Source organism: Mauremys reevesii, linkage group 1 (genome assembly GCF_016161935.1).
Source record: "Mauremys reevesii isolate NIE-2019 linkage group 1, ASM1616193v1, whole genome shotgun sequence".
Lineage (NCBI taxonomy): Eukaryota > Metazoa > Chordata > Testudines > Geoemydidae > Mauremys > Mauremys reevesii.
Window position 1 is genome coordinate 21,580,250 of NC_052623.1, and position 26,317 is coordinate 21,606,566.

Here is a 26,317-nt window from a genome sequence, read left to right on the forward strand (position 1 = left end):
AGCTCTCCTGGAGGTACTCCAAAAGCCTTTGCAGAAGGTTTCTGGGCAGTGCAGCCTTATTCCGTCCTCCATGGTAGGACACTTGACCACGCCATGCATGTAGCAAGTAATCTGGTATCATTGCATGACAAAGCATAGCTGCGTATGGTCCCGGTGTTTGCTGGCATTCAAGCAACATCCGTTCTTTATCTCGCTGTGTTATCCTCAAGAGAGTGATATCGTTCATGGTAATCTGGTTGAAATACGGGAATTTAATTAAGGGGACAGAGATGGCCATTCCTACTGGGCTATTTGCCTGTGGCTGAAAAGAAATCCTTCCCTGCAGTTAGCCAAGGGGGGGGTGGGTGATTGGTGCTGAGCTTTTTCGCGTTTGGCTAGCAGGGATCTTCCCTGCTACCAGCCACGCTGTGTGGGGCGGAGGGAAGCGATCATCCCAGAGAATTGGATTGGTGAGGGGGGTGGTTTCTGCTGCTGCACATTAACAGGAAAGAAGCAGCACTCAACGGGCTTTGCTTGGTATTTGGGAAAGGAGGATGCTGGATATGTGAAGGCTGCAGAACCCGAAAGACAATGGCTTACCATGGCCGCATGCCAGCCGAATTCTGCTGCCCAGACCTGCATCTGTGATCTCTAACACCAAAGCTGCAGGCACTCAATATTAAGATACAAAATGCGACCTTGTACTGAAATCACATGTGCTATGTAAGGTGAATAGTGTTGTTCACCGTGAAAGCGTATAACCATTGTTCTGTAAAATGTATCTTTTAAAATACTTTTCTCCCTTTTTTTCCCTCCGTCCTCCAGCTGCAAATTTTTCAAGCCTCCCTCCTCCGTCCCGAAGGCTATCTCAGATAAGGTGGTGGGAAAAAAAAAGACGAGAGATGAAATGTTCTTGGAAATCATGGAAGTGACCCGCAATGAAAGAGCTCATCTGAATGAGTGGAAGGACGTGGTATCAAAGTACAGGAAAGATGGCAGTGAACGTGAGGACAGGAGGGACGAACGTGAGGACAGGAGGGACGCTCGAGATGAGAGGTGGCGGCAGGAAGATCAGCGGTGGCGGGATGCAATGCTGGGGCTGCTGCGTGATCAAACTGACATGCTCCGGTGTCTGGTGGAGCTTCAGGAACGACAGTAGGATCACAGAGTGCCGCTGCAGCCCCTGTATAACCACCCTCCCCCCTCCCCAAGTTCCATAGCCTCCTCACCCAGACGTGTAAGAACGTGTGGGGGGAGGCTCCGTGCACCTGCCCACTCCACCCCAGTGGACAGCCCAACCAAAAGGCTGTCATTATTTTGAAAAAATTTTAGTGGCCTTTTCCTTCCCTCCTATCCTCCTCCCAAACCACACCCGGGCTACCTTGTCAGTTCTCGCCCTCTTTTTATAATTAATTAATTAATAAAGAATACATGATTTTTAAACGAGAATGACTTTATTTCCTTAGAAAGCAAGCTGTGATCGAAGGGGGAGGGTGGGTTGCTTACAGGGAATGAGTCAATCAAGGGGGCGGGTTTTCATCAAGGAGAAACAAACACAACAGTCACACCGTACCCTAGCCAGTGATGAAACTGGTTTTCAAAGCTTCTCTGATGCGCACTGCTTCCTGGTGTGCTCTTCTAATCGCCCTGGTGTCTGGCTGCGCATAATCAGCGGCCAGGTGATTTGCCTCAGCCTCCCACCCTGCCATAAAGGTCTCCCCCTTACTCTCACAGAGATTGTGGAGCACACAGCAAGCAGCAATAACAATGGGTATATTGGTTTGGCTGAGGTTTGAGTGAGTCAGTAATGTGCACCAGCACGCCTTTAAACGGCCAAATGCACATTCTACCACCATTCTGCACTTGCTCAGCCTGTAATTGAACAGCTCCTGACTACTGTCCAGGTTGCCTGTGTATGGCTTCATGAGCCATGGCATCAAGGGGTAGGCTGGGTCCCCCAGGATAACTACAGGCATTTCAACATCCCCAACTATTATTTTCTGGTCTGGGAAGTAATTCCCTTGCTGCAGCCGTTTAAACAGAGTAGTGTTCCTGAAGACGCGAGCGTCATGAACCCTTCCCGGCCATCCCACGTTGATGTTGGTGAAACGTCCCTTGTGATCCACCAGTGCTTGCAGCACCATTGAAAAGTACCCCTTGTGGTTTATGTAGTGGGTGCCCTGGTGCTCCGGTGCCAAGATAGGGATATGGGTTCCATCTATCGCCCCACCACAGTTAGGGAATCCCATTGCAGCAAAGCCATCCACTATGACCTGCACATTTCCCAGAGTCACAACCTTTCGTAGCAGCAGCTTAGTGATTGCTTTGGCTACTTGCATCCAGCAGCCCCGACAGTAGATTTGCCCACTCCAAACTGATCCCCGACTGACCGGTAGCTGTCTGGTGTTGCAAGCTTCCAGAGGGCTATTGCCACTCGCTTCTCAACTGTGAGGGCTGCTCTCATCTTGGTATTCTGGCATTTCAGGGCAGGGGAAAGCAAGTCACAAAGTTCCATGAAAGTGCCCTTACGCATGCGAAAGTTTCGCAGCTACTGGGAATCGTCCCACACCCGCAACACTATGCGGTCCCACCAGTCTGTGCTTGTTTCCCGGGCCCAAAATCAGCGTTCAATGGCTAGAACCTGCCCCATTACCAGCATGATCTCCAAAGCGCTGGGGCCCACGGTTTGAGAGAATTCTGTGTCCATGTCCTCATCACTCTCATAGCCGCCTCCTCCTTGCCTGGTTTTGCAGGTCCTGGTTCAGCATAGACTGCACGAGAATGTGCGAGGTGTTTACAACGTCCATGATTGCTGTCTTGAGCTGAGCAGGGTCCATGCTTGCTGTGCTATGGCATCTGCACAGTTCATCCAGGAAAAAAGGCGCAAAATGTTTGTCTGCCGCTGCTTTCACGGAGGGAGGGGTGAGGCTGTACCCAGAACCACCAGCGACAATGTTTTTTGCCCCATCAGGCACTGGGATATCAACCCAGAATTCCAATGGGTGGGGGAGACTGCGGGAACTATGGGATAGCTACCCACAGTGCAACGCTCCGGAAATCGACGCTAGCCTCGGTACATGGACGCACACTGCCGAATTAATGGGCTTAGTGTGGCCGCGTGCACTCGACTTTATACAATCTGTTTAAAAAAACCGGTTTCTGTAAAATCGGTATAATCACGTAGTGTAGACATACCCTACGTTTGTTATTGAGTGCCCAGGGAGAGTGAAGTGCTCTCCTACTGGTTTTTGAATGTTATGATTCCTGATGTCAGGTTTGTGTCCATTTATTCTTTTGCGTAGAGACTGTCCGGTTTAGCCAATGTACATGGCAGAGGCATTGCTGGCACATGATGGCATATATCACGTCGGCAGATGTGCAGGTGAACAAGCCCTTGACGGTGTGGCTGATGTGGTTGGGTCCTATGATGGTGTCCCTTGAATGGATATGTGGACAGAGCTGGCAACGGGGTTTATTGCAGGGGTTGGTTCCTGGATTAGTGTTTCTGTTGTGTGGTGTGTATTTGCCGTATGCCCAAATAAATCTGTTAGTCTCAAGGACTCCTCGTTGTTTTTACTGATCCAGACTAACACGGTTACCCCTCTGAAACTTGTCACCTATAGGTAAGATCGTCCAAAGCTTTCCACTATAAAACCCTATTTGCAGTTGCTTATAACTTCGCTGAACTGAGAGCTGGGCGATGGACTCTCCTGTGCTTTCAGCACTTGCCTGTGTGGGCACCCTTAATTTATTTACCCCTTCACATAACCCAAGAACTAGGGGTCACCCAATGAAATTAATAGGCAGCAGGTTTAAAACAAACAAAAGTAAGTATTACTTCACACAACACAGTCAACCTGTGGAACTCCTTGCCAGGGGATGTTGTGAACACCAAAAATATAACTGGGTTCAAAAGAGAATTAGATAAGTTCATGGAGGATAGGTCCATCAATAGCTATTAGCCAAGATTATCAGGGATGCAACTCCACGCTCTGGGTGTCCAAAGCCTCCAACTGCCAGAAGCTGGGAGTGGAAGCCAGAGGATGGATCCATCAATACATAGGTGCTCCAGGGCTGGAGAACCCACAGGAAAAAATTAGTGGGTGCTCAGCACCCACTGGCAGCAAAGCTCCCCTTACCCCCTCCTCGGCTCCTCCCGCTCCCGAGCACTCCATATCCCCACTCCACCTCCTCCCTCCCAGCGCTTCTTGCCCCCTCGCTGCCTAACAGCTGTTTGGCGGCGCTTAGGACTTTCCAGAAGGGAGGAGGAGGAGCGGGGATGCGGCGCGCTCTGGGGAGGAGGTGGAGAAGAGGCAGGGCGGGGCGGGGACTTGGGGGAAGGGGATGGAATGGGGCAGGAAGGGGGCGGGGCTGGGGTGGGAAAAGGCGGGGTGGGGCGGGGACTTTGGGGAAGGAGTGGAATGGGGGTGGGGTGAGGGCGGTGCTGGGGTGGGAAGAAGCAGGGCAGGGGCGAGGCCAGGGGCAAGGGGCGTCAAGCACTCACCAGGCAGAGGAGAAGTCGGCGCCTATGACTCAATAATTGCCCTGTTCTGTTCATTCCTCCTGAAGCATCTGGCACTGGCCACTGTCAGAAGACAGGATCCTGGGCTAGATGGACCATTCTTATGTAATCCCGGCATTTATAGCTTTTCTGTGCTTGACTTTGCAACCTTAACCTTCTTTTAACAGTTTCTGTCTGCCTGTGATTATATCTGTTACTTTCCTGTTATTGATACACATCATCCAGCCTTGTATTGCATCGCTAACAGAGACATTAGGAGGAAATAATATTCAGTGGCATAACCACAATGGTTCAAGTGGTACAGTTGCACCAGGGCCCATGAGATTATGGGGCCCTAACCAGACAGAGCGACACCCCAGCGCTTCAACTGGTGCACAGAGTCACAATGCTGCTCATTCAAATTTTGCCCGGCCATCCCTCCACTGGAGAGAGGGGAGACCAGGCTGAATCTGAGTGGCACTATGATTGGGTGCGTGGGTGCTCAGGTTTGGTCCAGCTGTGGCCTGGCCAAATCTGAGCGAGTGGCATTGCAACTTGGCACATGGAGTCGCAGCACCACTCGTCACTCCAATTTGGCTTGTGCCATGTGAGAGCAGGGCAGACAATGGGCATTTGCTGAACGGATGGATGGCTGGGATTGGGTGGAGCTGGCCTAGCCCACGTCAGAAGCAGGGGAGTGCACAAGGGAGAGCAAGCAAGGGCACCCCCTCCCCAGTAATCGATGGGGGCACAGAACTCATCCCGCCCTGGGACCGCAGCGGGGAGAGTGAGCTCCTCGGCCCTGGGGTTGTGGCAGGAGCTGACAACCCCTCTAGCCCCAGGGCCACGGTGGGGAGAGAGAGCTCCTCCAGACTTGGGGCTGTGGCGGGAGCTGACAGCAGGTGCCCCTCCAAAAGCAGCCAGGTTTAAATTCCTGCACACACCCCTGGTCGGGAGCGGAGCACTGAGCTGGGGGATCAGAGGTGCTGGTGTGACCCAGAAGATCCTGGGGGTGGTGGGTGAGGGGCTGAGGGGGAGTTGGTGGGCTATGGGGTGAGTGGGGAGTGTTGGGGGGCTGCAGGGTGAGGGGTTAGGGGTGAGTGGGGTATGTTGGGGACAGTGCAGTGAGTTGTGGGCATTGTAGGGGAAATGGGGGATGTTGGAGGTGGTAGGTAGTTTGGGGACAAAGAAAATTTTAGATTTCAAAATTGGGAAATGGGCCCCTAGCCTCTTCTGGAACCAGGGTCCTGTGTGGCTTGTTGTGCCACTGATAATAGTGTTCCAGAGAAGATTTTGCCTGCAGTAAATTACACAGGGGAGCTACAATTTGTTTCTGAGGTGCGTAACTTTCGTACACCGGGTGGGCAAGAGCCAGCGAGAAGATGGTTTTGTTCTATTTTAAGGTCCGGGCACATCTCCCACAATGTGTGGTGATAAAGGTGCTGCTGTTCACAGAAACCATCACAAGATGGCGCTAAGAAATAGACTCATTTGACAAAGACTGAGCATCGCAAGACAATGCTGAATTACACCAAGTGGATGCTCAGCCCTGGGAATTTGGTTCCTGGGTCCCGGCCAGGTATTTTTACTCTGATGGTGACTTACGCCAGATGCCCCCAGACTAAGAGCCTTGCTTTGCCTTTCATCTGAGGATCTGAAAGTACTTTGCAAAAGTTAATTAGTCAGTTCCCCCTAATGCCGCTGCCACATCACTATTATTTTCCCCATTTTACAGCTGGGTAAGACCGAGAGGTTACATGGGAACAGTACCAAGGAGCCCTGACACCTCGCTCTGGGCTGTAACCATGCGTCAGGGAAGGAATTTTCTTCCAGACCCCTACTGGAGATCAGCTGATACCATGATCATGACAGTTGACAGCCCTTAATATTTTTCTCCCAGCTAATGTACCTGCAGCTGCTTCTCTGGGCATTCAAAATAGTTCTATAGAGTCCAGGTTAGAGCGGGATAACATTTTTCAAGTGTAACTTTTTCCAGTGAAAAATGCTGATTTGCTGACATGAAATGTTTTGTGAATTCATGTGCTGAAAACGAAACACAAAAATTCTTAAAATCTGGACATGTTTCATTTCTACCTTTTCAAAATGAAACGTTTCAATATTTTCAGTCTGAAGCAACTTTTTGTTTAGAAATTTCCTATAATTTTACTTTTAAAAACAATTCAGACCAATTTAAAAGGCTCACAATCAAAACAAAACAGGTTGTTCAACCCAAAACAAAGTTTTGTTTTACTTTTCGATTCACTCAACATTTAAAAAATAATTGTATCCACTTCAGCCTGAAACTATTTTCCCCCACCCCCCACTCCAATTTTTCAGACTTATCAGTGAACTGAAAAATCCATTATTAGCACAGCGCTAGACCAGGTCACTGGTGTAAGGGACGGTCTAATTCCCACTCCAAGGACGTCTAGCCCTTGTTATCTCTCCTCCTTGTCTCAGATTCCTCTGTCACTAGGCTTGCAGAGGATGTGTGCAGAATGGTCTTTAGTCTCCAAGAGGCGTCTAACAGCTGGACCATGAGGAGGGTTATTTATAATGCTTCGTTAATTCCAGCTGAAGTAAAACATTTTTATTGTTAGTGAAAGAGAGATGCAGCAGGGAAATTCTGTGGGGAGTCAGGAAAAGCCCCTGATCCCAGTAATCCAGTTTGCTGTGACCTTTACTCCCCTCTCATTCTCTCAGTGGTCCCGCCTCGTTGCTTATACTCTGCAAACCGGCTCTCCACTGTTTAAGGCAGCCCTTCCAGCTGGGAGGTGGGATGGCTGCCATTCTCCCATAAATACTGCACTGAACGCGACTGACAGCTGTGATGCAAACCAAGGTCTGGGTTACAGCAGGTTTGCACCATCACCATATGAAACGTCAGAAGAGTGTCAAACAGCAGGCAAATCCACCCGTCCCTTGAAAAGGGAAAATGGTTATTTTGTCCAGAAAGCTTTGCCTAAAGGTTAAAACTGGAAACGATGGGTCAGATTCTTGCAGTGCGGAGGGGCTAGAAAGCTGGGCGGTTAGGATTCCTTCTGCTGGCATAGTCACTCTCTGCCACGCCAGCACAGGGGGCTTGGCCACAGTTCAGCTGCATGCTGGCAATCCCTAGCATTGAAACAGCCCCCTGGAAGCCTTTACAGCTGGGTGTAATGTAGATGACCCCCAAGGCTGCTCTAAATTATGCCATGGGCCACCCCACCCCACAGCAGCTGTGGGGATCAGGGGAACATGAAGATAGTTTAGAGCCATCATTACCCTCTCTTCAGCTGCCTAGATTTACTGATGCGCTAAGGCTGACATCATACCTTTGATCAAGGCACAATTCTCATTGATGTCAGTGATAGATACGTCAGATTAAGTGACTTGCCCAAGATCAGGTAGCCAGTCAGTGGCAGAGCTGGAAGTAGCCCCCCTAGAATGCCTATGCTGTAGCCAACCACCAGCGCTCCCTCTGGATATAGCTTTGAGGGTGGAATATCATTGCTGATGTTACGGGATTTCCCCCATGTTTGCCCACAGACCTCCTACTGTACCTTGTATTTTCTGATTTTCGGCTCATACACTGGTGCAGGAAGAGATAGTCCTGTGGGGCGCTGGCAGACAAGGTGGTCTGGACGTGGTTGGCAGGTGAATCGAAAGTGAACAAGGTAGGTTGGCTGGAGTGGGCAGGAGCTGATGACTTGCGTTCTCTGAGCAGGTGGTGGTTGGAGCTGTTTAGCTCTGCTGGGGAGGAGCGGGGACCATGGCTCACCAAGGGAATGTTCCTCAGAGTGTCTGTGTGAGAAAAATACAATGAGGATTATTAGCCCTTTCTAGCCATAGGTCTACAATCACCATACAAAGGCGGAGGAGGAAAGCAAGACATACAGTCGCCTACCCAAAAACACTCACTGGGCTAAGGACAGAGGTGGGAATAGAACACCACCCCCTATCTCTGCAGGAAGGTGTTCTACCCCCAGGCCACCATTCAATTAGGCACTTACTTTCAGTCATCAAAGTTATACCTGTCTAGAGATCTCAGCTGTGAAGCACTTAAAAATAACACTGTGCAAAAGCCACCAATCCAACGGCAGCTTTGCAGGCAACCAACCACTGAATGGACCACAGGAGTCTAAACTGTATTCTCCCCTCCAGATCATGACTGAAACACATTGGCGGGGCAGCGTGGGCAAACTTGTGTTCCCACCCTCCAGGCTGTGGATAAAGACAAGATTTAATTCTCCAGCACTAATGATTCATGCCAACCTTGTCCTTAATAATTTGAACTTTAGATTCTTTAGGAAAATGCCCAGGCATTCAGAGAGAGGGAGATGGTTTTGCTTATGGTTATTAGTGACATAGTCATGCAGAAACCCATCATGTTCCTCAGCATAGGGAAACAGAGACAGTTATTGGGGCTGGCATTAAGTTAGTGAGTATCTGCCGACAAAGCCACCTAGGTGATGTACACATACAAATACATCCAGGAACTGGAAACTCGGTCCAGTGGTGCAACGATAAGCTGGCAGCATCAAACGCCACCTTCTCTGTAGGGGAATATGGAGAAACAGAAGGAATTAAGGGGTCGTGGAGTAAATGGACCGAGGGCCTGGTCATGTGCGGTGATGGAGGAGGTTTCTCAGCACTTGACAGGAATAGGATCCTGTTTATCCTCTTATTTACTCCAGTGAAAATCAGGAGACTGTTCCCTGAAGTCAACAAACCAGCATGAGAGGAGAATCAAATTCAGGGTCTCTGCATAGGAAAGAATTAAATCAGGCTCCCACTGAAGGGCTCCTAAGGGCCTCCCTAAACGATAAGTTCTTTAGTTCCCAAGTTCTTGCCTTCAAGCTTAGCTCCAATTGACTCTGAGGAGGGAATACAAGAAGGAGGTGGCTGGCTGCATTTGCCTTGCTGGGACACCCTGAGGCGAGGGAGCCTGATTCTTCCCTGCCTTGGGTAGCCATTCACACTTGTGCACAGTGAGTCCACAATGTTACCAGCATACAATGGCAGCATTTTACACCCTTTTTTGTGCTCACTTTGCACAGGGGTAAATGACTACACAAGGCACAAATCTGCTGGGAATCAGGCCCTAGCATCGTCATGAACTCACTGGAACATCCGTTTATAAATGGGAGGTTTTAAATAATGAGTTGTGTTTCTCATCCAAAGAACTCCCCAGAGGCGTTAGAGACACGTGTTCAATACACTTCACCACACACCTGTCTGGGATCATTATTACATCCTCGTTACAGCAGGGTAAACCGAGGCACGGAGAAGTGAGGTGTTTTGTCCAAGGTCACACATTGGGTCAGTGGCAAAGTAGGAAGGCATTCCAGAGTCCTGATTCTCCTCTCCTACGGGTTTTATGGTGTAACTCCATTGACTCTGATTTACACCAGATGAAGTGGGAAGAGATGCAAGGCCTAACTCAAAGTCCCCTTCTCTAGCCACTACCCAACACTGCCTCTGCACTGCTGTTGAAAGAGAAAATACATTTTAAATACTAACTCTCTTTCCACTCAATGCCCCTACAGAGATCAAGAGCAATCCTGCTGCCATCCCAGCTCTCTGATAAATGTGCTCCAAGAGCTTGAACCAGGCATGAATTGTTACAGCCAGGCTGTAAGCCCCATAAAAATAAGGGACAAAATATATGGGAAAAGCAGAGCCAGTTTAGTTAAAGTGGTTTCAAGGGCTCCCAGGCGAGGCACATAATCACAGTGCATATAAAACTCGAGTCATATGGTACTGAAGTCACCGTTTTTATAGCTGTGATTTTAACTAATGTAGTGTTGATGGGGAAAGTGCCTGATTGACAGTCCTGGGGAATTAAATTCTCTCTCCATGGAGCTGGCATGGCACAACAGCGCAAACTGCTCGTTTGCCTCTACTGTGATCTGCCAGGACCACCCATAGGGATTCACAGATTTTGATTATGATCAGCCGGTCTGTCTTTCTGCAGCGCACAGGCCAAAGAACGTCACCCACTAATCCCCACACTGAGGCTATAACTTCTTGTTTGAGCCGCAGCAGCTCTTTCACAAAGATACTCCGGTCTTGATTTGAAAACGTCAAGTGATGGAGAATCTGCCACAGCCCAAGGTCGGTTGTTCCACTGTTACAAATTTGTACCTTATGAAAGGAGAGACAGACAGTTCAGTCTCCATGTCCATTCAATCCTTAACCTTTCTGCTCAGTGGGGCAGATAAGTGCGAGTTGTGATGGTGGGTTTGTGAAGTGGACACCTGTGCACTAAGATCTGGATTAGGATCACACCCTTAGTTCACACACAGCACCACTTCTGAACCAAACAAGCTGCCTGCCAGACTATGTGCCCGACAGATAAATACACAGAAGTAACAGACGGCAAAGAGACTGCAGCAAACTGCAAACAGTAGTTTTTGCCCAGGGAAAACTCCCAGTGAAGTCAAGAAATGGAGCCCACTGGTTGGTAGTGTTACCCCATTTTGACCCAAGTGGCTAATCAAAGCCTGGGAGTGTTCCAGTTGGGACGAGAAACACTTGATAGAGGCTGATATTTCTTTGATGCAGTCTTGTTTATTTACAAGGAATGTACAAAGTCCTGCTTCTCCAAACACAGGAGGAACCCAAACCAGGGGATAACTTTGTTGCTTACAGCCCTAAACCTCTGTAGCCAGCATCAGACCCAAAAGCTCTCTCTCCAGCTTCTTCCAGAGCTGTGTCGTACTTATAGGCCTCTGCTTGAATTTACAATACCCAGCAAAAATTCTTCTGCCCACACAGTCTAAAACTCTCGAGCAGGGTCACATAACCCTTTTGTCTTAGGTGGGGGGTTGTGATTAATTTATCCGTACAGTTATGTTAACTGAAGAGTGCATTCACGTCCATTCATCTCAACAAGGTTTTAACTCAATCCACAACAAGGTTTCACCTAGCTCACAACAGCATAGGCGCCGACTCCATGGGTGCTCCGGGGCTGGAGCACCTACAGGGAAAACTTAGCGGGTGCTCAGCACCCACCAGCAGCCAAGCTTCCCCCGCCCTGCCTCCCAAGTGTGCCGCGTCCCCGCTCCTGCCCCTCCTTCCCAGCACTTCCCCCCCCACCTAACAGCTGTTTGGCAGCACGTAGGACTTTCCTGGAGGGAGGGGGAGGAGCAGGGATGTGGCGCGCTCAGGGGCGGAGAAGGGTCAGGGACTTGAGGGAAGGGGGTGGGGACTTTGGGGAAAGGGTGGAATGGGGTCAGGGCGAGGACAGTGCAGGGGTGGGAAGAGGGGTACAGGGACGGGGCCAGGAGCAGGGGGGCGGGTCGAGCACCCACCGGGCAGAGGGTAAGTCGGTGCCTATGCATAACAGTATTATAATTATTATTATTTACACAGCACCCAAAGGTGTGTTAGGTGCTTTGGGCCAGATCTTTAAAGATGTTTAGGTATCTAACGATGGAAATAGGTGCCTAGTGGGATTTTCAAAAGTGTCTAGGCATCTAATTCCCCATGGGAGTTAAAAAGATGGCCTTTTGCAACCATGTAAGAAGGCAGAAGTTCAGACCCTGGTTCCCTGATCTGCCTATTTTGTGCCGCTAGGGCTGCCAGGCGTCCAGTTTTCAACTGAAAAGGGACCCTGGTGGCTCAGGCCAGTGCCACGGATCGGGCCGCTAAAAGTCCAGTCAGCGGGGCAGCTTGGCTAAGGCAGGCTCCTTACCTGCCCTGGCTCTGCGTGGCTCCCGGGAAGTGGCCAGCATGTCCAGCTCCTAGGTGGAGGGGCGGCCAGGGGGGCTCCGCATGCTGCCCCCAACCCGAGCACCAGCTCTGCAGCTCCCACTGGCTGAGAACCACAGGCAATGGGAGCTGTGGGGCAGTGCCTGTGGGCGAGGGCAGCACACAGAGCCTCCGTGGCCAAGCCTCCAACTAACGGCCACAGGTACATGTTGCTGCTTCCGGGAGCCGCCTGAGGTAAGTGTTGCCTGGAACCCGCACCCTGCACCCCAAGGCACAGCCTCAGCCCTGAGCCCCCTCCCACACCCAAACTCCCTCCCAGAGCCTGCACCTCCTCCTGCACCCCAATCCCTCGCCCTGAGCCCCCTCCTGTACCTCAAACCCTTCATCCCCAGACCCACCCCAGAGCCCACACCCCCAGCCGGAGCTCTCACCCCTTCAGTACCCCAACCCCCTGCCCCAGCCCTGAGCCCACTCCTGTACCCCAAACCCTTCATCCCTGGCCAGCACCCCAGCATGAGCCCTCCTCCCCACACACCAACCCCCTGGCCCAGCCCAGAGCCCCCTCCCACACTCCGAACCCCTTATCCCCACCCCAGAGCCCACAGCCCCAGCTGGAGCCCTCATCCCCTCCAGTAGCCCAACCCCCTGCCCCAGCCCTGAGCCCACTCCTGCACCCCAATCCCCAGCCCTGGGCCCACTCCTGCACCCCAATCCCCAGCCCTGGGCCCACTCCTGCACCCCAAACCCCAACCCCAGAATCTGGCTCTTTGTCCTTGTGACACAACCAACAGAGAGAAGAAAAGTGGCTCAGAAAAAGAATGGCCCCTCCTGAGGTGACTTTTCAGTCTTCTAAATCATGTCAAGGTACCAAACTGATCTGTCTGCTGATCTTTCACTTCTGATGTATTTTCCCCCATCATACTGTGAACTTCTATTGAGACAGAAAAAGCACATTAGTAAAAGTCCGGTTGCGTGGCTCAACTTTATTGTGTGGTTTGTGCTAAGCACAAAAATGATCAATATTTAACGTTGACATTAATGGAGTTAGAGGAGAACTTAAAAAAAACCTAACTCTTGTTTTCTTGTTTAATGGGCATTAAAAATCCCTCGGTGCTTTTCAGGGGAGTAGACAGTTGCCTCAGTGTCCTTGGACGCTTATCATTATTATTAAATATTTATGTTGCTATAGTAGCCAAAGACCCAAGTCAGAACTGGTGCCCCACTGTATTGTAGATTCTGGAGATACAGTCCCTGCCCCGAAGCCCCTAGAATCTGTGAGCCGGGTTGCTGGCTGCATCAGCGCTGGCATCAGCGCTGGCACCAGCACAGAGGAAATGCAGTTGTTGCCTCCCCCTATTCAGTGCCTGCTGAGATGGGGGTGGCCTCTGGCTAGGGCAGCCCAGATGACTTCACTGAGTTGCATGCCCTGCTTCAATGGCCTGTACGGGGCTTTGCAGGGGCACAGAATGGGCAGAGCACAGATCTACTCTGGCTACATCCCAGATTCATCCTCTCCCCTCTCTGGCCTGTCCCTGCAACCAGGGCTGTTGCAGAGGCAGTACAGGGTGCCCCTGCCCAGAGGTATTCCTCGGGGGGAATTTATGTCTGCCCCGCAGCCCCTTTGCACCGGCCTAGCTGACATAAATGGCAATGATGATGAAGACAGGCAGCGTATTAAAGGCAATATGATATTTTCTGTCTTATTATCTATCCCTTTCTTAACGATTCCCAACATTTTGTTTGCTTTTTTGACTGCCGTTGCACATTGAGTGGATGTTTTCAGAGAACAGTCACAATGACTCCAAGATTTCTGTCTTGAGTGGTAACAGCTAATTTAGACCCCATCATTTTAGATGTGTACTTGAGATTATGTTTTCCAATGTTTATCAAGTCTTGCTATTATAAATAAAAAGTCAGACATCCCCATCTGCCCCTCAGCCCAGCCACCCCCAGCGGACTGCCTGCCTCTGCGGAGATGCTGTATGAAAAACAAAAGGATCCCAGTTTCATAAATATCCACATCATCAGGCCATGTTGTATTTTGATTATTGTTGCACAGGCCTAGCTGCTCAGGCAGCCATTTTACACCACATCATAAGCTGCCTCTTCTCATCTATCATTTCTGCCTCCTTCATGCCAAATCTCCCCTATGGCTACTGCTGCCCGACAGTCATGGGAATGAGACATGTTAGAATTCAACGGTGTGGCGAGTAGATTCGATTGTTGGGGGCCATTCCACCAAAGTGATTTGGCATCTACCGAAGATGTAGGGAAGCTGATGAGCGCACTAAAAAATAAACAGCAATTTAAGGCAGGACTAATGGCTCCACAACTCTCTCCTCGATTGCGAAGACGTTTAAAAAAAAAAAAGTCAAAAAGCAGGTGGCAGGGGAATGAGAAGCAAGCTCCAGTAAAAGCATGCCGCTCCCTCAAGGGACACCAGTCCATCGACATCCGCATCGATTTTCAAAATGAATCCCCATTACGCTTCCCGCGCTGACCTGGACACCAAGCGCATTAATGGGAGTGAATTCAGCACTCACTTACTCCATTAGCTTTGTGAGATGAACTCCATAAATAGCAGGTGAGAGATGGATTGTTATGTGGGTCTGGGAGGGTATTTCAAGTGCCAGAAAAAGAAACCCAGCTGCTGCACCGTGAGGCTGCCAAGATATATTTTTGTTATTAGATAGGAAAGTGTGCTTTAGGTCAAACCTCAGCGATGGGTACTTTTGAGGAGGGAGGGAGGGGAAAAAGCATGCAGTGTTAAAGGATTCACCTGACATGATGGGGATTATCTTTGATCCACACTAACACAGCTCCAGCGCTTAAAGAAAAGCCAAGGCCTTAGCATTTCTATACTGTCTGGAAATGGCAATTGATTAGAGAAAGGCTGAGCTTGTGATTATGCTACAAGGCTGCAACTCAGGAGCTCTGGATTCCAGTCCTGGCTCTCCACAAATGCCCTGGCTCACCTTGGGCAAGTCATTCCCCTCTCTGTGCCTCAGCTCCCCATCTGTAAGGGAAGGATAATAACGCATCCTTTCTATTGCCCTTTGTCCGTGTAGACGGTACGCTCGTCAGGACAGGGACTGTTTGTACAACCCCTAGTACAATGGGGCTCCGATCACAGCTGGCATCTCTTGGCCCTGCTGTAATAAAAATAATAATAACGGCTATAGGGTTCGTTTTTAGCAAGTAGAACCCTGCTGAATTGAAGAGCACTCCCTTTCTCCTAAAAAAACCATACCTCATGCACGGTTGGCAATGCGAGGGGGAGAATGGGAGGGAGGGATTGGTAATAGGCGATGGAATCCTGGCTTTCTCCACCATGGGTTCAAAGCCAGCCCCCGCTGCTATCTCCAAAAGCTATAGCCAGTAAACAGGTGGTAGGAAATAAGCTCACAGGCTCAGTTCTGAGTGGGCAAGGCCATTCAACGGAGACTTCTGTGGCAGGGTTGCTACTCCCGAGAGGTGTGGGCATAGAGCCTACCTTGCTCCTAGGGGCTAGTTCATCGAGGGCAGCTAGCATCAGCCCTGTTTGCTGCGCTGTGCCCATTTCCTGGATGGGCAGAGAACATCAGTTTCCAGAGCCTTGTCTACAAGGAGTGTGTTATTTCCTACCATTGTTCTAGCCCCAGCGCAGCTTCTGCAGTGCCAGCAATAACGGCAGAGCTGGCGTGGATGAGGCTCTGGTGTCTTTAACCACTGAGTGGTCTAACCCCAGAACGCTAGTGCTTCCACCTTTGCTAGCCCTACATTCTCCGGAGAGACAGTGCAGGGCTGCCACTCTAGCCCCCTGCCTGCAGTATTATGGGGTAGGCCCTAGTAACACCAGAGTTACAGTTGCAGCAGTGTTTCTGTTTATAGCTATTTGAAAGTGCTCTTAAATACACATGCTGAGGCAGGCGGCCATGAAAAAAATCCTTGTGCCACCCAACTGTGAGTCTGCTCCCCTTTGATCCTTCCCCGAAGGAGTCCCTCAGGCAGCTCCCAGGACCGTGCCTTTGTGTGCAACCAGTCTCAAGTACTACTTGGATCAATGAATTACAGAGCACAGTGAAATCTCTGTGAACAGACGTGATACACTGGAACTGTGCCAGGTGCAGGGCAAATGACAGGAATAGTTAGGGAGGGCTAAGGTACTGTCATACTCCCAGTTCCTCATGCCATCCCCAAAGGGTCAGAGTTAAGGTTGTGTGGGAAGTGTCATTTTAACTTCACATTTCCTGGTTTTCCAGCTCTTCAGTTTTGGGAGTTAAACTCTCACAATCTGGCAAGGCAGGGGGAGCACAGGGCACAGCTGAGCGCCTACGAACTTCTCTCCATGGTAGCAGCATTGTTTTGCATGTGAACCGCTCCTCAAGTTCATGCTGCAGACGCTGTGGTGATCTCTTAAGGAAACACAGCCCGATACTCAGCTGGTGTAAATGGGCGTAGCTCCATGAGAGTCAGTGTTGTTGACTGACACCAACTTAGGCTACGGCCCTGTAGAGTTCATAGTTAAGATGTGCATGTTAGGCCTTATGTTATGGTAAGGAAAAAACAACTGGGACTCCATCCCAGAAGGAAAAAATGTGAATCTGAAACTGTGGCTCACTAGGCTGGGAGCCAGGAATTTTTTATGACTGTTTTTCAATCTAAAAAGTTGGTATTTCCCTCCTTGTTGACAGCTTTAAATTCCCTTGCTTAGAGCACTTGACTATTACTGGGTACACATATTTTTACACAATGTTCCCGGGCTTATCTGAGTAAAATAATTACTCAGTCTCCTTTGGAAATTATTGCTCAGAAGGTAGTTTTTTAACCATGGCAGCTGATATAATGACAGTTCTCCCCTGCCTAGAGCCAGACACTGCTCTGAAACATTTCCCATGTTCACTGACTTGAAAAGGTGCTTCTATGGAAGAGTTGTAATCCCTTTTCACAGTCGGTTATATTCATGAGCTCCTCGTGGACACAGAGTTAGGGTTTCCATATACAGTGAATGGTTTTCACTCCTGTGAGTAGTGCCATTGAAGTCAATGGGCGTGTTTGCATGAGAAAGGACTGCTGATGTGAGATGGCATTTGCAGGGCAGGTCCTGATGTCACTGTGTTAACTGATGCTACGCCCATCTGATACCATAGGCCTGCTTCTCCTCTCACTTATGTTGCTGTGAAGCAAGGGTAACTGCAGAGGAGCCAATGGAATCACGTGGCTGTGAAATGGGAGTGGAGAATCGGGTCCAACATGCCTTGGGAATACGGATCCTGCTTTCAAGCTCTGTTTTGTGGATGAGGCTAGGAATTGCCCTTTAAAGCAAGCTAAATTCAGAGACAAATTAGGATTCATGGTCTAGATGTGGATTAGCCGAGCAACCAATCAAATCAATCTGTGAAGTCATCAGCTCTTGATGCTTTTGGCTTGTGCCCATGTGCCTCCATAATGGCACATGGGTGCAAGTGGGGCAGGATCTGAGGCTAAAATAGGGAAAGAACAAGTTAAGAATTATTTAGACAAGCTAGATGTCTCCAAGTTGGCAGGGCCTAACAAAATATATCCTAGAACACTTAAGGACCTGGCTGAAGAGATCTCTGAGCCACTAGCAATTATCTTTGAGAATTTGTGGAGGACAGGAGAGATCCCAAGGACAAATATAGTACCTATCTATAAAAAGGGGTATAAGGATAATCCAGGGAATTACTGACGAGTCAATTTAACTTCAGTACCCAGAAAGATACTGGAGCAAATAATCAAACAATCAATTTGTAAGGAACTAGAAGATAATGTGATAAGCAACAGTCAACATGGATTTGTCAAGAACAAATGAGGTCAAACCAACCTAATATCTTTCTTTGACAGGGTAACAAGCCTATGGATGGGGTCAGAGAAACAGTAGATGTGATATATCTCAGGGCTTGGCTACACTTACAAATTTGCAGCGCTGCAGCAGGGTGTGAAAACACACCCTCTGCAGCGCTGCAAATTGCGGCGCTACAAAGCGCCAGTGTAATCAAAGCCCCAGCGCTGGGCGCCGAGCTCCCAGCGCTGTCGGTTATTCCCCACAGGGGCTGGAGTACGGACAGCGCTGGGAGAGTTTTCTCCCAGCGCTGGCGCTTTGACTACACTTAGCGCTTCAAAGCGCTGCCGCGGCCAGCGCTGCCGCGGCAGCGCTTTGAAGTTTAAGTGTAGCCATAGCCTCAGTTTTAGAATGGCTTTTGATACTGTCTCACATGACTTTCTCATACACAAACTAGGCAAATATAGCCTAGATGAACCTACTATAAGGTGAGAAAAAACATACTCAGAGAGTAGTTATCAATGGTTCTCAGTTAAGCTGGAAGGGCATATCATGGGTGGTCCCACAGGGATCTGTCCTAAGTTTGGATCTATTCGATATCTTCATAAAGGATTTGGATAATGGCATAGAGAGCACACTTGTAAAGTTTGCCAATAATACCAAGGTGGGAGTATTATTGCACTTTGAAGGACAGGATTAGAATTCAAAATGATCCTGACAAACTGGAGAAATGGTCTGAAGTAAATAGGATGAAATTCAGTAAGGACAAATGCAAAGTACTCCACTTGGGAAGGAACAAAATCAACTGCACAAATACAAACTAGGAAATGACTTCTGAGTAAGGAGTTCTGCAGAAAATGACCTGGAAGCATAGTGAATCACAAACTAAATATGAGTCAACAACGTAATACTGTTGAAAAAAAGTGAAAGTTATTTTGAGATGTATTAGCAGGAGTGTTGTAAGCAAGACACAAGAAGTAATTCTTCCACTTTACTCAGCACCAATAAGGCCTCAACTAGAGTATTGTGTCCAGTTCTGGGCTCCACACTTCAGGAAAGATGTGGACAAATTGGAGAAAGTCCAGGGAAGCAGCAACAATTATTGAAAGTCTAGAAAACATGATCTGAGAGGACAGATTTAAAAACTTGGGTTTGTTTAGTCTGGAGAAGAGAAGAGTGAGGGGGGACATGATAACAGTTTTCAAGTATGTAAAAGGCTGAAATAAAGAGGAGGGATGATTAATTGTTTTCTTTAACCACTGAGGGCAGGACAAGAAGTAATTGGCTTAAAATTGCAGCAAGGTTGATTTAGGACAGGTTAAGTTAGGAAAAACTTCCTATCTGTCAGGGTAGTTAAGCACTGGAACAAATTGCCTAGGGAGGTTATAGAATCTCCATCACTGAAGGTTTTAAAGAATAGATTAGACACACCGGTCAGGTCCTGCCTCAGTGCAGGGGACTGGACTAGATGACCTATAAAGGTCACTTCCAGTCCTATGTTACTATGATCCTATGACACTTGCCTATAATGGGAACTTGCAAAGCCTGAGACATGGCTCTTGGCTCACCTCTTGCCTGGTCCTCTTCCTGTTGAAATTGACAGTATGTGTATTTTTTTTTAATGGAGATAGTAACATATCACCTTCTACGAGTGAATCCAGACAGTGGTGAGGCACAGGAGGTGTCTCCTTTGCCACCTGTCTGGAGAGGATTCGTCTTCCATTCACTGATGCAGCACCCGCACCATTGACACCGAACGCACAGTGCCAAATCATAGAGTGAAATCCTGGCCCCTCAATGGGAGTTTTGGTCTTGACTTCAACAGGCCAGCTTCCAATCTAAGGGTGTCCTACAGTGCAAAGTTAAGTCAGCATAACCACTTTACTCAGGGCTGTGAAAAATGTCACACCCTGTACAATGTAATGAAGCTGATCTAAGCCCCAATGTAGACACCACTAGGTCAATGGAAGAATGCTGTAGCATTTCTAGTGTAGACATACCCTAAGTATAAGACAAGACGTGGTTACAGACAGGGGGAGTAACAGGAAACAATGAGACAATATTGGTCAGCATAACTGTCAGGGTCTCAGCGCACCAGCTGCCTGACATCAGTCTCTCTCAGGTCACTTTGCTTCTGCCAAATAAGCGTGCTCTTTCTGAGATCTTTTTATTTACCAAACCTTCCCTCCTCCCTCTGACTCTATCACATTTGGAAAATCTAATATGAAATGGGGGAAAAAAACCCCTCTCTCCTCTTCAGAAAATTGACAGAGGTCTGGAGCGGAGAAGTAAAGTCACCTTATAAATGTCCGTCTAACCACTTAATGGGAAAGACGATCTCAACATTTTTTCCTTCTTCACTTCTTGCTGGCAGATTTTGATCGCTGCCTTCTCTTCTTTCGTTCTGCACATTCTCTCATCGAACTCAATGCCCTTTAAAGTTAACACCACAATTCCTCCCTTGTCTCTTTTCTTCGGGGACCATTAAGACCTAGAAAGTCACTGGGTCGGTGCAATTTTAAACCCAGCCCAACAGCAGTGTCGAAACTTGAACTCAAACCCCCCGAGTGCAACACTAGAGGAATATGATGAAGTCACTGCATTAAGCTCAGGAGGAGAGATTTTCAAAGTTACAGTGAATGCTATTTCCTAGTAAGATATTCTCACATCTGCTTTAGGGCTTTCTATAGCATCCATCCCCATAGACACAGTTTCTGAATGCTAGGATTGGCTGCTCACCTACAGCAGAAGTTCAAAACTCACAAGTAATCTTCTGTTGAAATATGAAGCACAATGGACAACTGATGCTCGGGCATGGTCGCTGTTGTGAGATCCTGAGCACCTTAACAGTTTCAATGGGAGCTGAAGATGCTCACCCTACTGTGATATATCTGTGTTATACCTGACAATGATTCTATGGGCCAGAGCCTCAGCTGGTGAAAATTAGTGCGGCTAATTAGTGCAGGTCTATTGACTTTGATGGCGCTATTCCAGTTTATACCAGCTGAACATCTGGCCCATAGAATCAACCACTATCCATTTCATGTATTTAAAGGAAGCTAGGTGCCACAGGAAACTGATAACGGGCTACAGCTTTTCAATTCTAGGTTACTGGTTCAAATGCAGGGCAGGTTACTACTATTTGCATTATAGTTGTGCCCAGAACTGCAGCTGAGATCAGCGCTCTGTTGTTCTAGGTGCTGTACTAACACAAACTAAGAGAGAGTCCCTGCCACAAACAACTTTCAGCCTGAATAGATAAGTCAGACAAAGGAAGTATCACCATTTCCTAGATGGGGAACTGAGCAAAGAGAGATTAAGTGACGTGACCAAGTACATATGGGAAGTGTGTGGCAGAGGCAAGGATTGAATCTACAGCTACTAAGGTGCAGTCTGATGCCTTAAGCATAAGACCATCTTTCCTCAGTAGTGAATGCAAACTGGTGGCCAGTGCAAAAAGAACTGGTGATCTCAGTCCAGTTCCCAGTGGAGAGATGTCCACATTCCACTGCCATTGGCACTCAGCAGAGAGGCCAATGATTGAAATATCCTCTCACCCCCTAAAGATGGTGCATCAATCAGCACGTTCACAGGACAGTGAGAAGTTTGCACTGCCGGTGTTAGTTCTTTGGGTAAATAAAGGACGGCTGTTGCCTGGGCTGTCAGTTCAACACCTGTCTCAAGCATAAGATTTTGCTTCAATAAATAAGCAATGCTACATGTGAGTTTGGCTTTTGCTGTTTTGTTTGTGTGTTACAAAGTGAACATTTGCTGAGAGGAGGGTAGAGAGAGAGAGAGATCAATGTAAATAAAATAACATCCCTGGGTGCAGAAGTGTCAGCAATCTCCTCGGATTTGTAAAAAGAATACAGAAATCTGAGACCCTTCCAAAGCAGTGATAGCCTCAGAGGAGCATGGGAATGAGGAAAAAATGTCACAGCACTGAAGAGAGAGAGAGAGAGAGAGAAGGGAAAAGAGCCAAGTCAGATCATCCTGACCTCAAAGCATTAAATATCTCAGTTATTTTAACAGAAATCAATTATTTGAAGGACAAAGAGGGAAAGGGAGAGAGGCTGCAACATAAAAGGCACAGCAATGTGCCCGCCTGACCGGCCTTGCATAACCTTGTTACAATTCACATGAGATTCCCTGCTCCACCCCCTAGCAGGAACTGACTGAGAAGCAAATCCAAATGCTAATGGCTTCCCTGGTATTCAGATGTAAAATACATGAAAACACACAGCCCACTAGCTGCTTTAGGACTGCACAGAAGGCTTACTGTGTTGATTGCTACCAATCAGTCCTGGTTCTGTCCTCTAACAGGAGAGATGGGTTCGAGGCTCGAGTCATAAGACTTGAATCCAGATCCAGGATTAAATTCAGATCCAAAAGTTCAGGTCAGGGCTCTCTCTGTTCTCCTATGGTAGATTAATTCCCTTGAGTACAGGAATTACTGCACTGCATGTGCTATGCAGGAGGTCAGACCACTGCTGATTTTTATTCTTTGTGTTGTAGTAGCACCTCGGAGCTCCAATCATAGAATCATAGAATATCAGGGTTGGAAGGGGCCTCAGGAGGTCATCTAGTCCAACCCCCTACTCAAAGCAGGACCAATTCCCAACTAAATCATCCCAGCCAGGGCTTTTTCAAGCCTGACCTTAAAAACCTCTAAGGAAGGAGATTCCACCACCTCCCTGTGTAACCCATTCCAGTGCTTCACCACTCTCTGAGTGAAAAAGTTTTTCCTAATGTCCAACCTAAACCTCCCCCGACTGCAACTTGAGATCATGAACCTGGATGCCATTGTGTTAGGTGCTGTACAAATGCAGATGGTCAAAATGACGGTCATAATGATCCCTTTAAAAATATATAGGCCTGAGTCTTCACTGCCTCACACTGTTTGTGGTCAGTCACACCTGTCTGGACATCACAAAACCACAACTATTGTTTGACACCCACATTCTGCAAGTGTAAATGACTTCACAAGGTGCAAAGCAGTGGAGACACAAGGTCCCACATGCTCTTGCTCCTTCTCCCATTGATGTCAACAAAGTAACTGCCATTGACTGCAGCGGTGGAGAATCAAGCCCTATGTTAGCAAAGGGATGTGATGAAGTTGGCTTACTAAAATACCCGTGAATATTGAGGCTAATTTTAATAAAAAAAATAAATAGCAGCTTCTCAGTATTGTGATGATCAACCTTAAAGGGACAATGCCAATATTTGTAGACCTAACATCTGGTCTACAGAACTTTCCCCCTTTTGATATGCTTGCAGGGCCCAAGGTAACAATATGTTTGCGTTTTTAAAAAATGGGTGCTTCAGGGCTCAAGGAAAAGACAGACGAATATCACGGTCTGCAGCCCAGCACTTACAAGCAACCTTGCAGTGACAAACCTGCGTGTGGTCTTATCTTACAGCCCACATGTGGGATAAAGACCTGCAAGGAGGGAAAATAACAGTGCGGGGAAATATTTAGGATGAGGCAGGATTTATTTATTCTGCATAAATGACATTTTTTATGACTTTCCGTTTCATGAATCATCATTTCTGTTATGCACAATAACAATACGTTGAGAAGGGATTTTTTTTTTTAAAGGCTAGATCTGTTTAATTTGGAATGGAGAGGAAAAAAGCAGAGATAATAGAGATCTACTGTAATTGTATAAAATAATGAGCGGTCAAGAGATGGGCAGTAGGGGAGCTCCCATTTACCCTTTCCCATAGTACATGAAGGGACATTTAATACACAGACAATAGAATACATTTTACAGAATGAGCTAAATTCTGCCTTTAGATAAACATGCTACTCCCATTGAAGTCAATGGGAAAGTCAATTGGTATCTGCAGCAGAATTTGGCTGGATGTGTTATTAGCGTGTGGAACTCCCTGCTGCAGGATCTTATTGTTGGGATCCCCTGAGACGCTCTTCCACTTGGTTCCCGAAAATTCAATTTGACTAAGGAATTGGACACTCAGGTACATTCATTTGGCACAGAGCAACACTGTGCCCAAGGTGACCAGGTTTAAACACAGTGAGTGGACGGTGCAAACAAATCCAAAATTACACAGCAAAACGCTTCCTTACATATATCTATACTAACGCTTGCATTCCTGACTATACATTGCATCATATGCTTCATGACTGGCTTGGTTCCTTTTCACGAACCAATCCTTGTACAGCATGCTCTGTCCATGTACTGTTATCTTGTCCCTAGGACCAACCACTTTTCTTCGCTAGACTGACTGCAGCCTAAGGTTTGTTACAAATTAATGTTCCATTCACCTTCCCAGTCATGCCCACTGAGAAATGAAGTCTTATGTATGTCATGTAACTCATGTCAAGATAGGCCTACAATTATTGAGGCAAATTGCTTGGTAAGAACCATTAACCAGGGATTAGACATTTATGTTGAAAAGAGGCTGTTTTCTCTTCTGGGGCCCCAATAAAGCCATGGTAGCACTAACAACCTGTCCTCTCCTGCCATTTAACAGTAAGTACAGTCGCAGTGTTTCAAAGGGTCAGGCACAGGACCACTATAGGCTACGGCCTTCCCTGGTTGGCCAGGTATTGCCCTGGCCTCTTCGTTTGTCATTCAGTGTTAAACACATTCTAAGACAATAGGCATTTCCTCACCTTTTGGGGGCGAAGCCACTTTTAACCTGTTCTGTTACTTGGAATCAGAAACAAACACAACAGGTTTTGGGCCCCCCCTCCCCTGACACTTCTATGATGTCATGTTTACTATGGCCCCTGCCCTGCCTGTGCAGGCAGGAGAGAGAGAAAAAAAAAACTGTGTGTATATGTGTGTTCTGTGTATATGTATATGTATCCTATGATGTCGTGTGTCCTGTGTGTGTGTAACCTGCCCTGATCAGGCTGAGAGCCTCTCTCTCTCAGCTCACGTGTTTCAAATAGCTTGTATTTGTAAGTATCAGTTATTACTAATGCCTGCATCTTTGTTTATAATATTGTTAGTAGATATTTTTTTAGTTGTTGTGTTTTTTTTTTCATTAACTCTTAGCTAATATCACGCTGCTCTTACCCCTTGTAATTATCCCCCAAAAAACTTTTTTAAATTGATTAAGTTTGTGTGTGTGTGTGTGTGTGTGTCTGCAGTTGCCATCGTGACTCACACTCCTCCTTGCATCCAAGTCTGTATAGCCTGTTGCCCCTGGTAAATCCAGGAGAACTGACTTCACTGTCATTAGCTCAGCCCTGTCAGAGTAGCAGAGGCTTGAAAAGGAGGGTAAATAACATGTCCCCAAATTCATTTCCACTGGGAATGTTTATTTGACCACAAGGAGAAATAATGGTCTACTCTAATTGTTTTTTGTTTCCCCACTGTGAAAATACCACAGGCTTGATACAGTGCCCCCCGGAAACTCCTTGTGAAGTTACTGCCACTTCCAGAGCAACCGGAACTAAGAATTGCATGAGATGGGAGAGATGGTCTTGAGATCATGACAGTAGGGTGGGATTCAGGAGAGCTGGCTTGTATTTCTGACTCTGCCACAGGATTTCACTATGTGCCCCCAAGTGAGTCACCTAAAGTCAGATTTCCAAGCATTCAACACCTACAGGTGGGGCCAACTTTTCAACAGAGCTCAGCTCTCATTTAGGGACCCAAAAGTCAACTCAGCTTGCACTACGATATCCAAGAAGCCAAGCTCTTCTGAAAATTCTAGCCATGACCTTGCTGTGCCTCACTTCCCCATCTGAAAAACAGGGATAATGAGTAAAGCTGGTCAAAACCTTTCCACTGAGACAGACACTTTCTGTGGGAATGTGCCGATTTCAAAGAAATTTCATTTCAGGGAAAAAAGTAGAAATGTGATTTAACATATTTGGACTGGAACGTTTGGATTTTTCCTTCTGAAGTGACTTTTCATTTAGGAATGTATTTTATATTATCTTATAAAATAGAACATTTGAAAGAGGCTTGACAATCAAAAACAAACGCCAAGATTGACTGAAAATGAACTTTCATTTTGCAGGAAATTTTGAAATTTGAGCTTTTCATTCCGATTTACAATGAAAAAAAAATCCAAATGTTGGAATTTCCCCTGGAATGGAAATTCCAGTTCCTGACCAGCTGTCTTATCTGTTTAGCCTGTCAGAGCCTTGGGGCAGGGATGCTCTTACTCTGTGTGCGCACAGTGCTTAGGACAACGGGTTCTCTTCCAGCTGGAATGGGGACTCTAGGCGCCTCCGAAATACATGCACCTAATAAGCGTACCAGTAAGTTGAAGGGTCTCTCTATGGGTCTCTCTCACTGAAACAAGCTGCTTTGGGGAGATGACCTAGAAATAAATAGTTTTTTATTTTGCTCATCATCTATGATTGTGAGTTTCTGCTT

General features: G+C 47.6%; 1 protein-coding gene across 3 annotated transcripts in view; it reads right to left on the reverse strand.

The window, feature by feature from the left end:
- GAB2 (GRB2 associated binding protein 2) overlaps positions 1–26,317 on the reverse strand; it is a 195,240-nt gene that overhangs the window by 20,288 nt on the left and 148,635 nt on the right. For all 3 annotated transcript variants that reach the window (XM_039497102.1, XM_039497103.1, XM_039497104.1), the window contains exon 3: positions 8,023–8,263. In XM_039497102.1, coding sequence (XP_039353036.1) covers positions 8,023–8,263 — 241 coding nt within the window. The remainder of the gene's footprint in view (positions 1–8,022; positions 8,264–26,317) is intronic.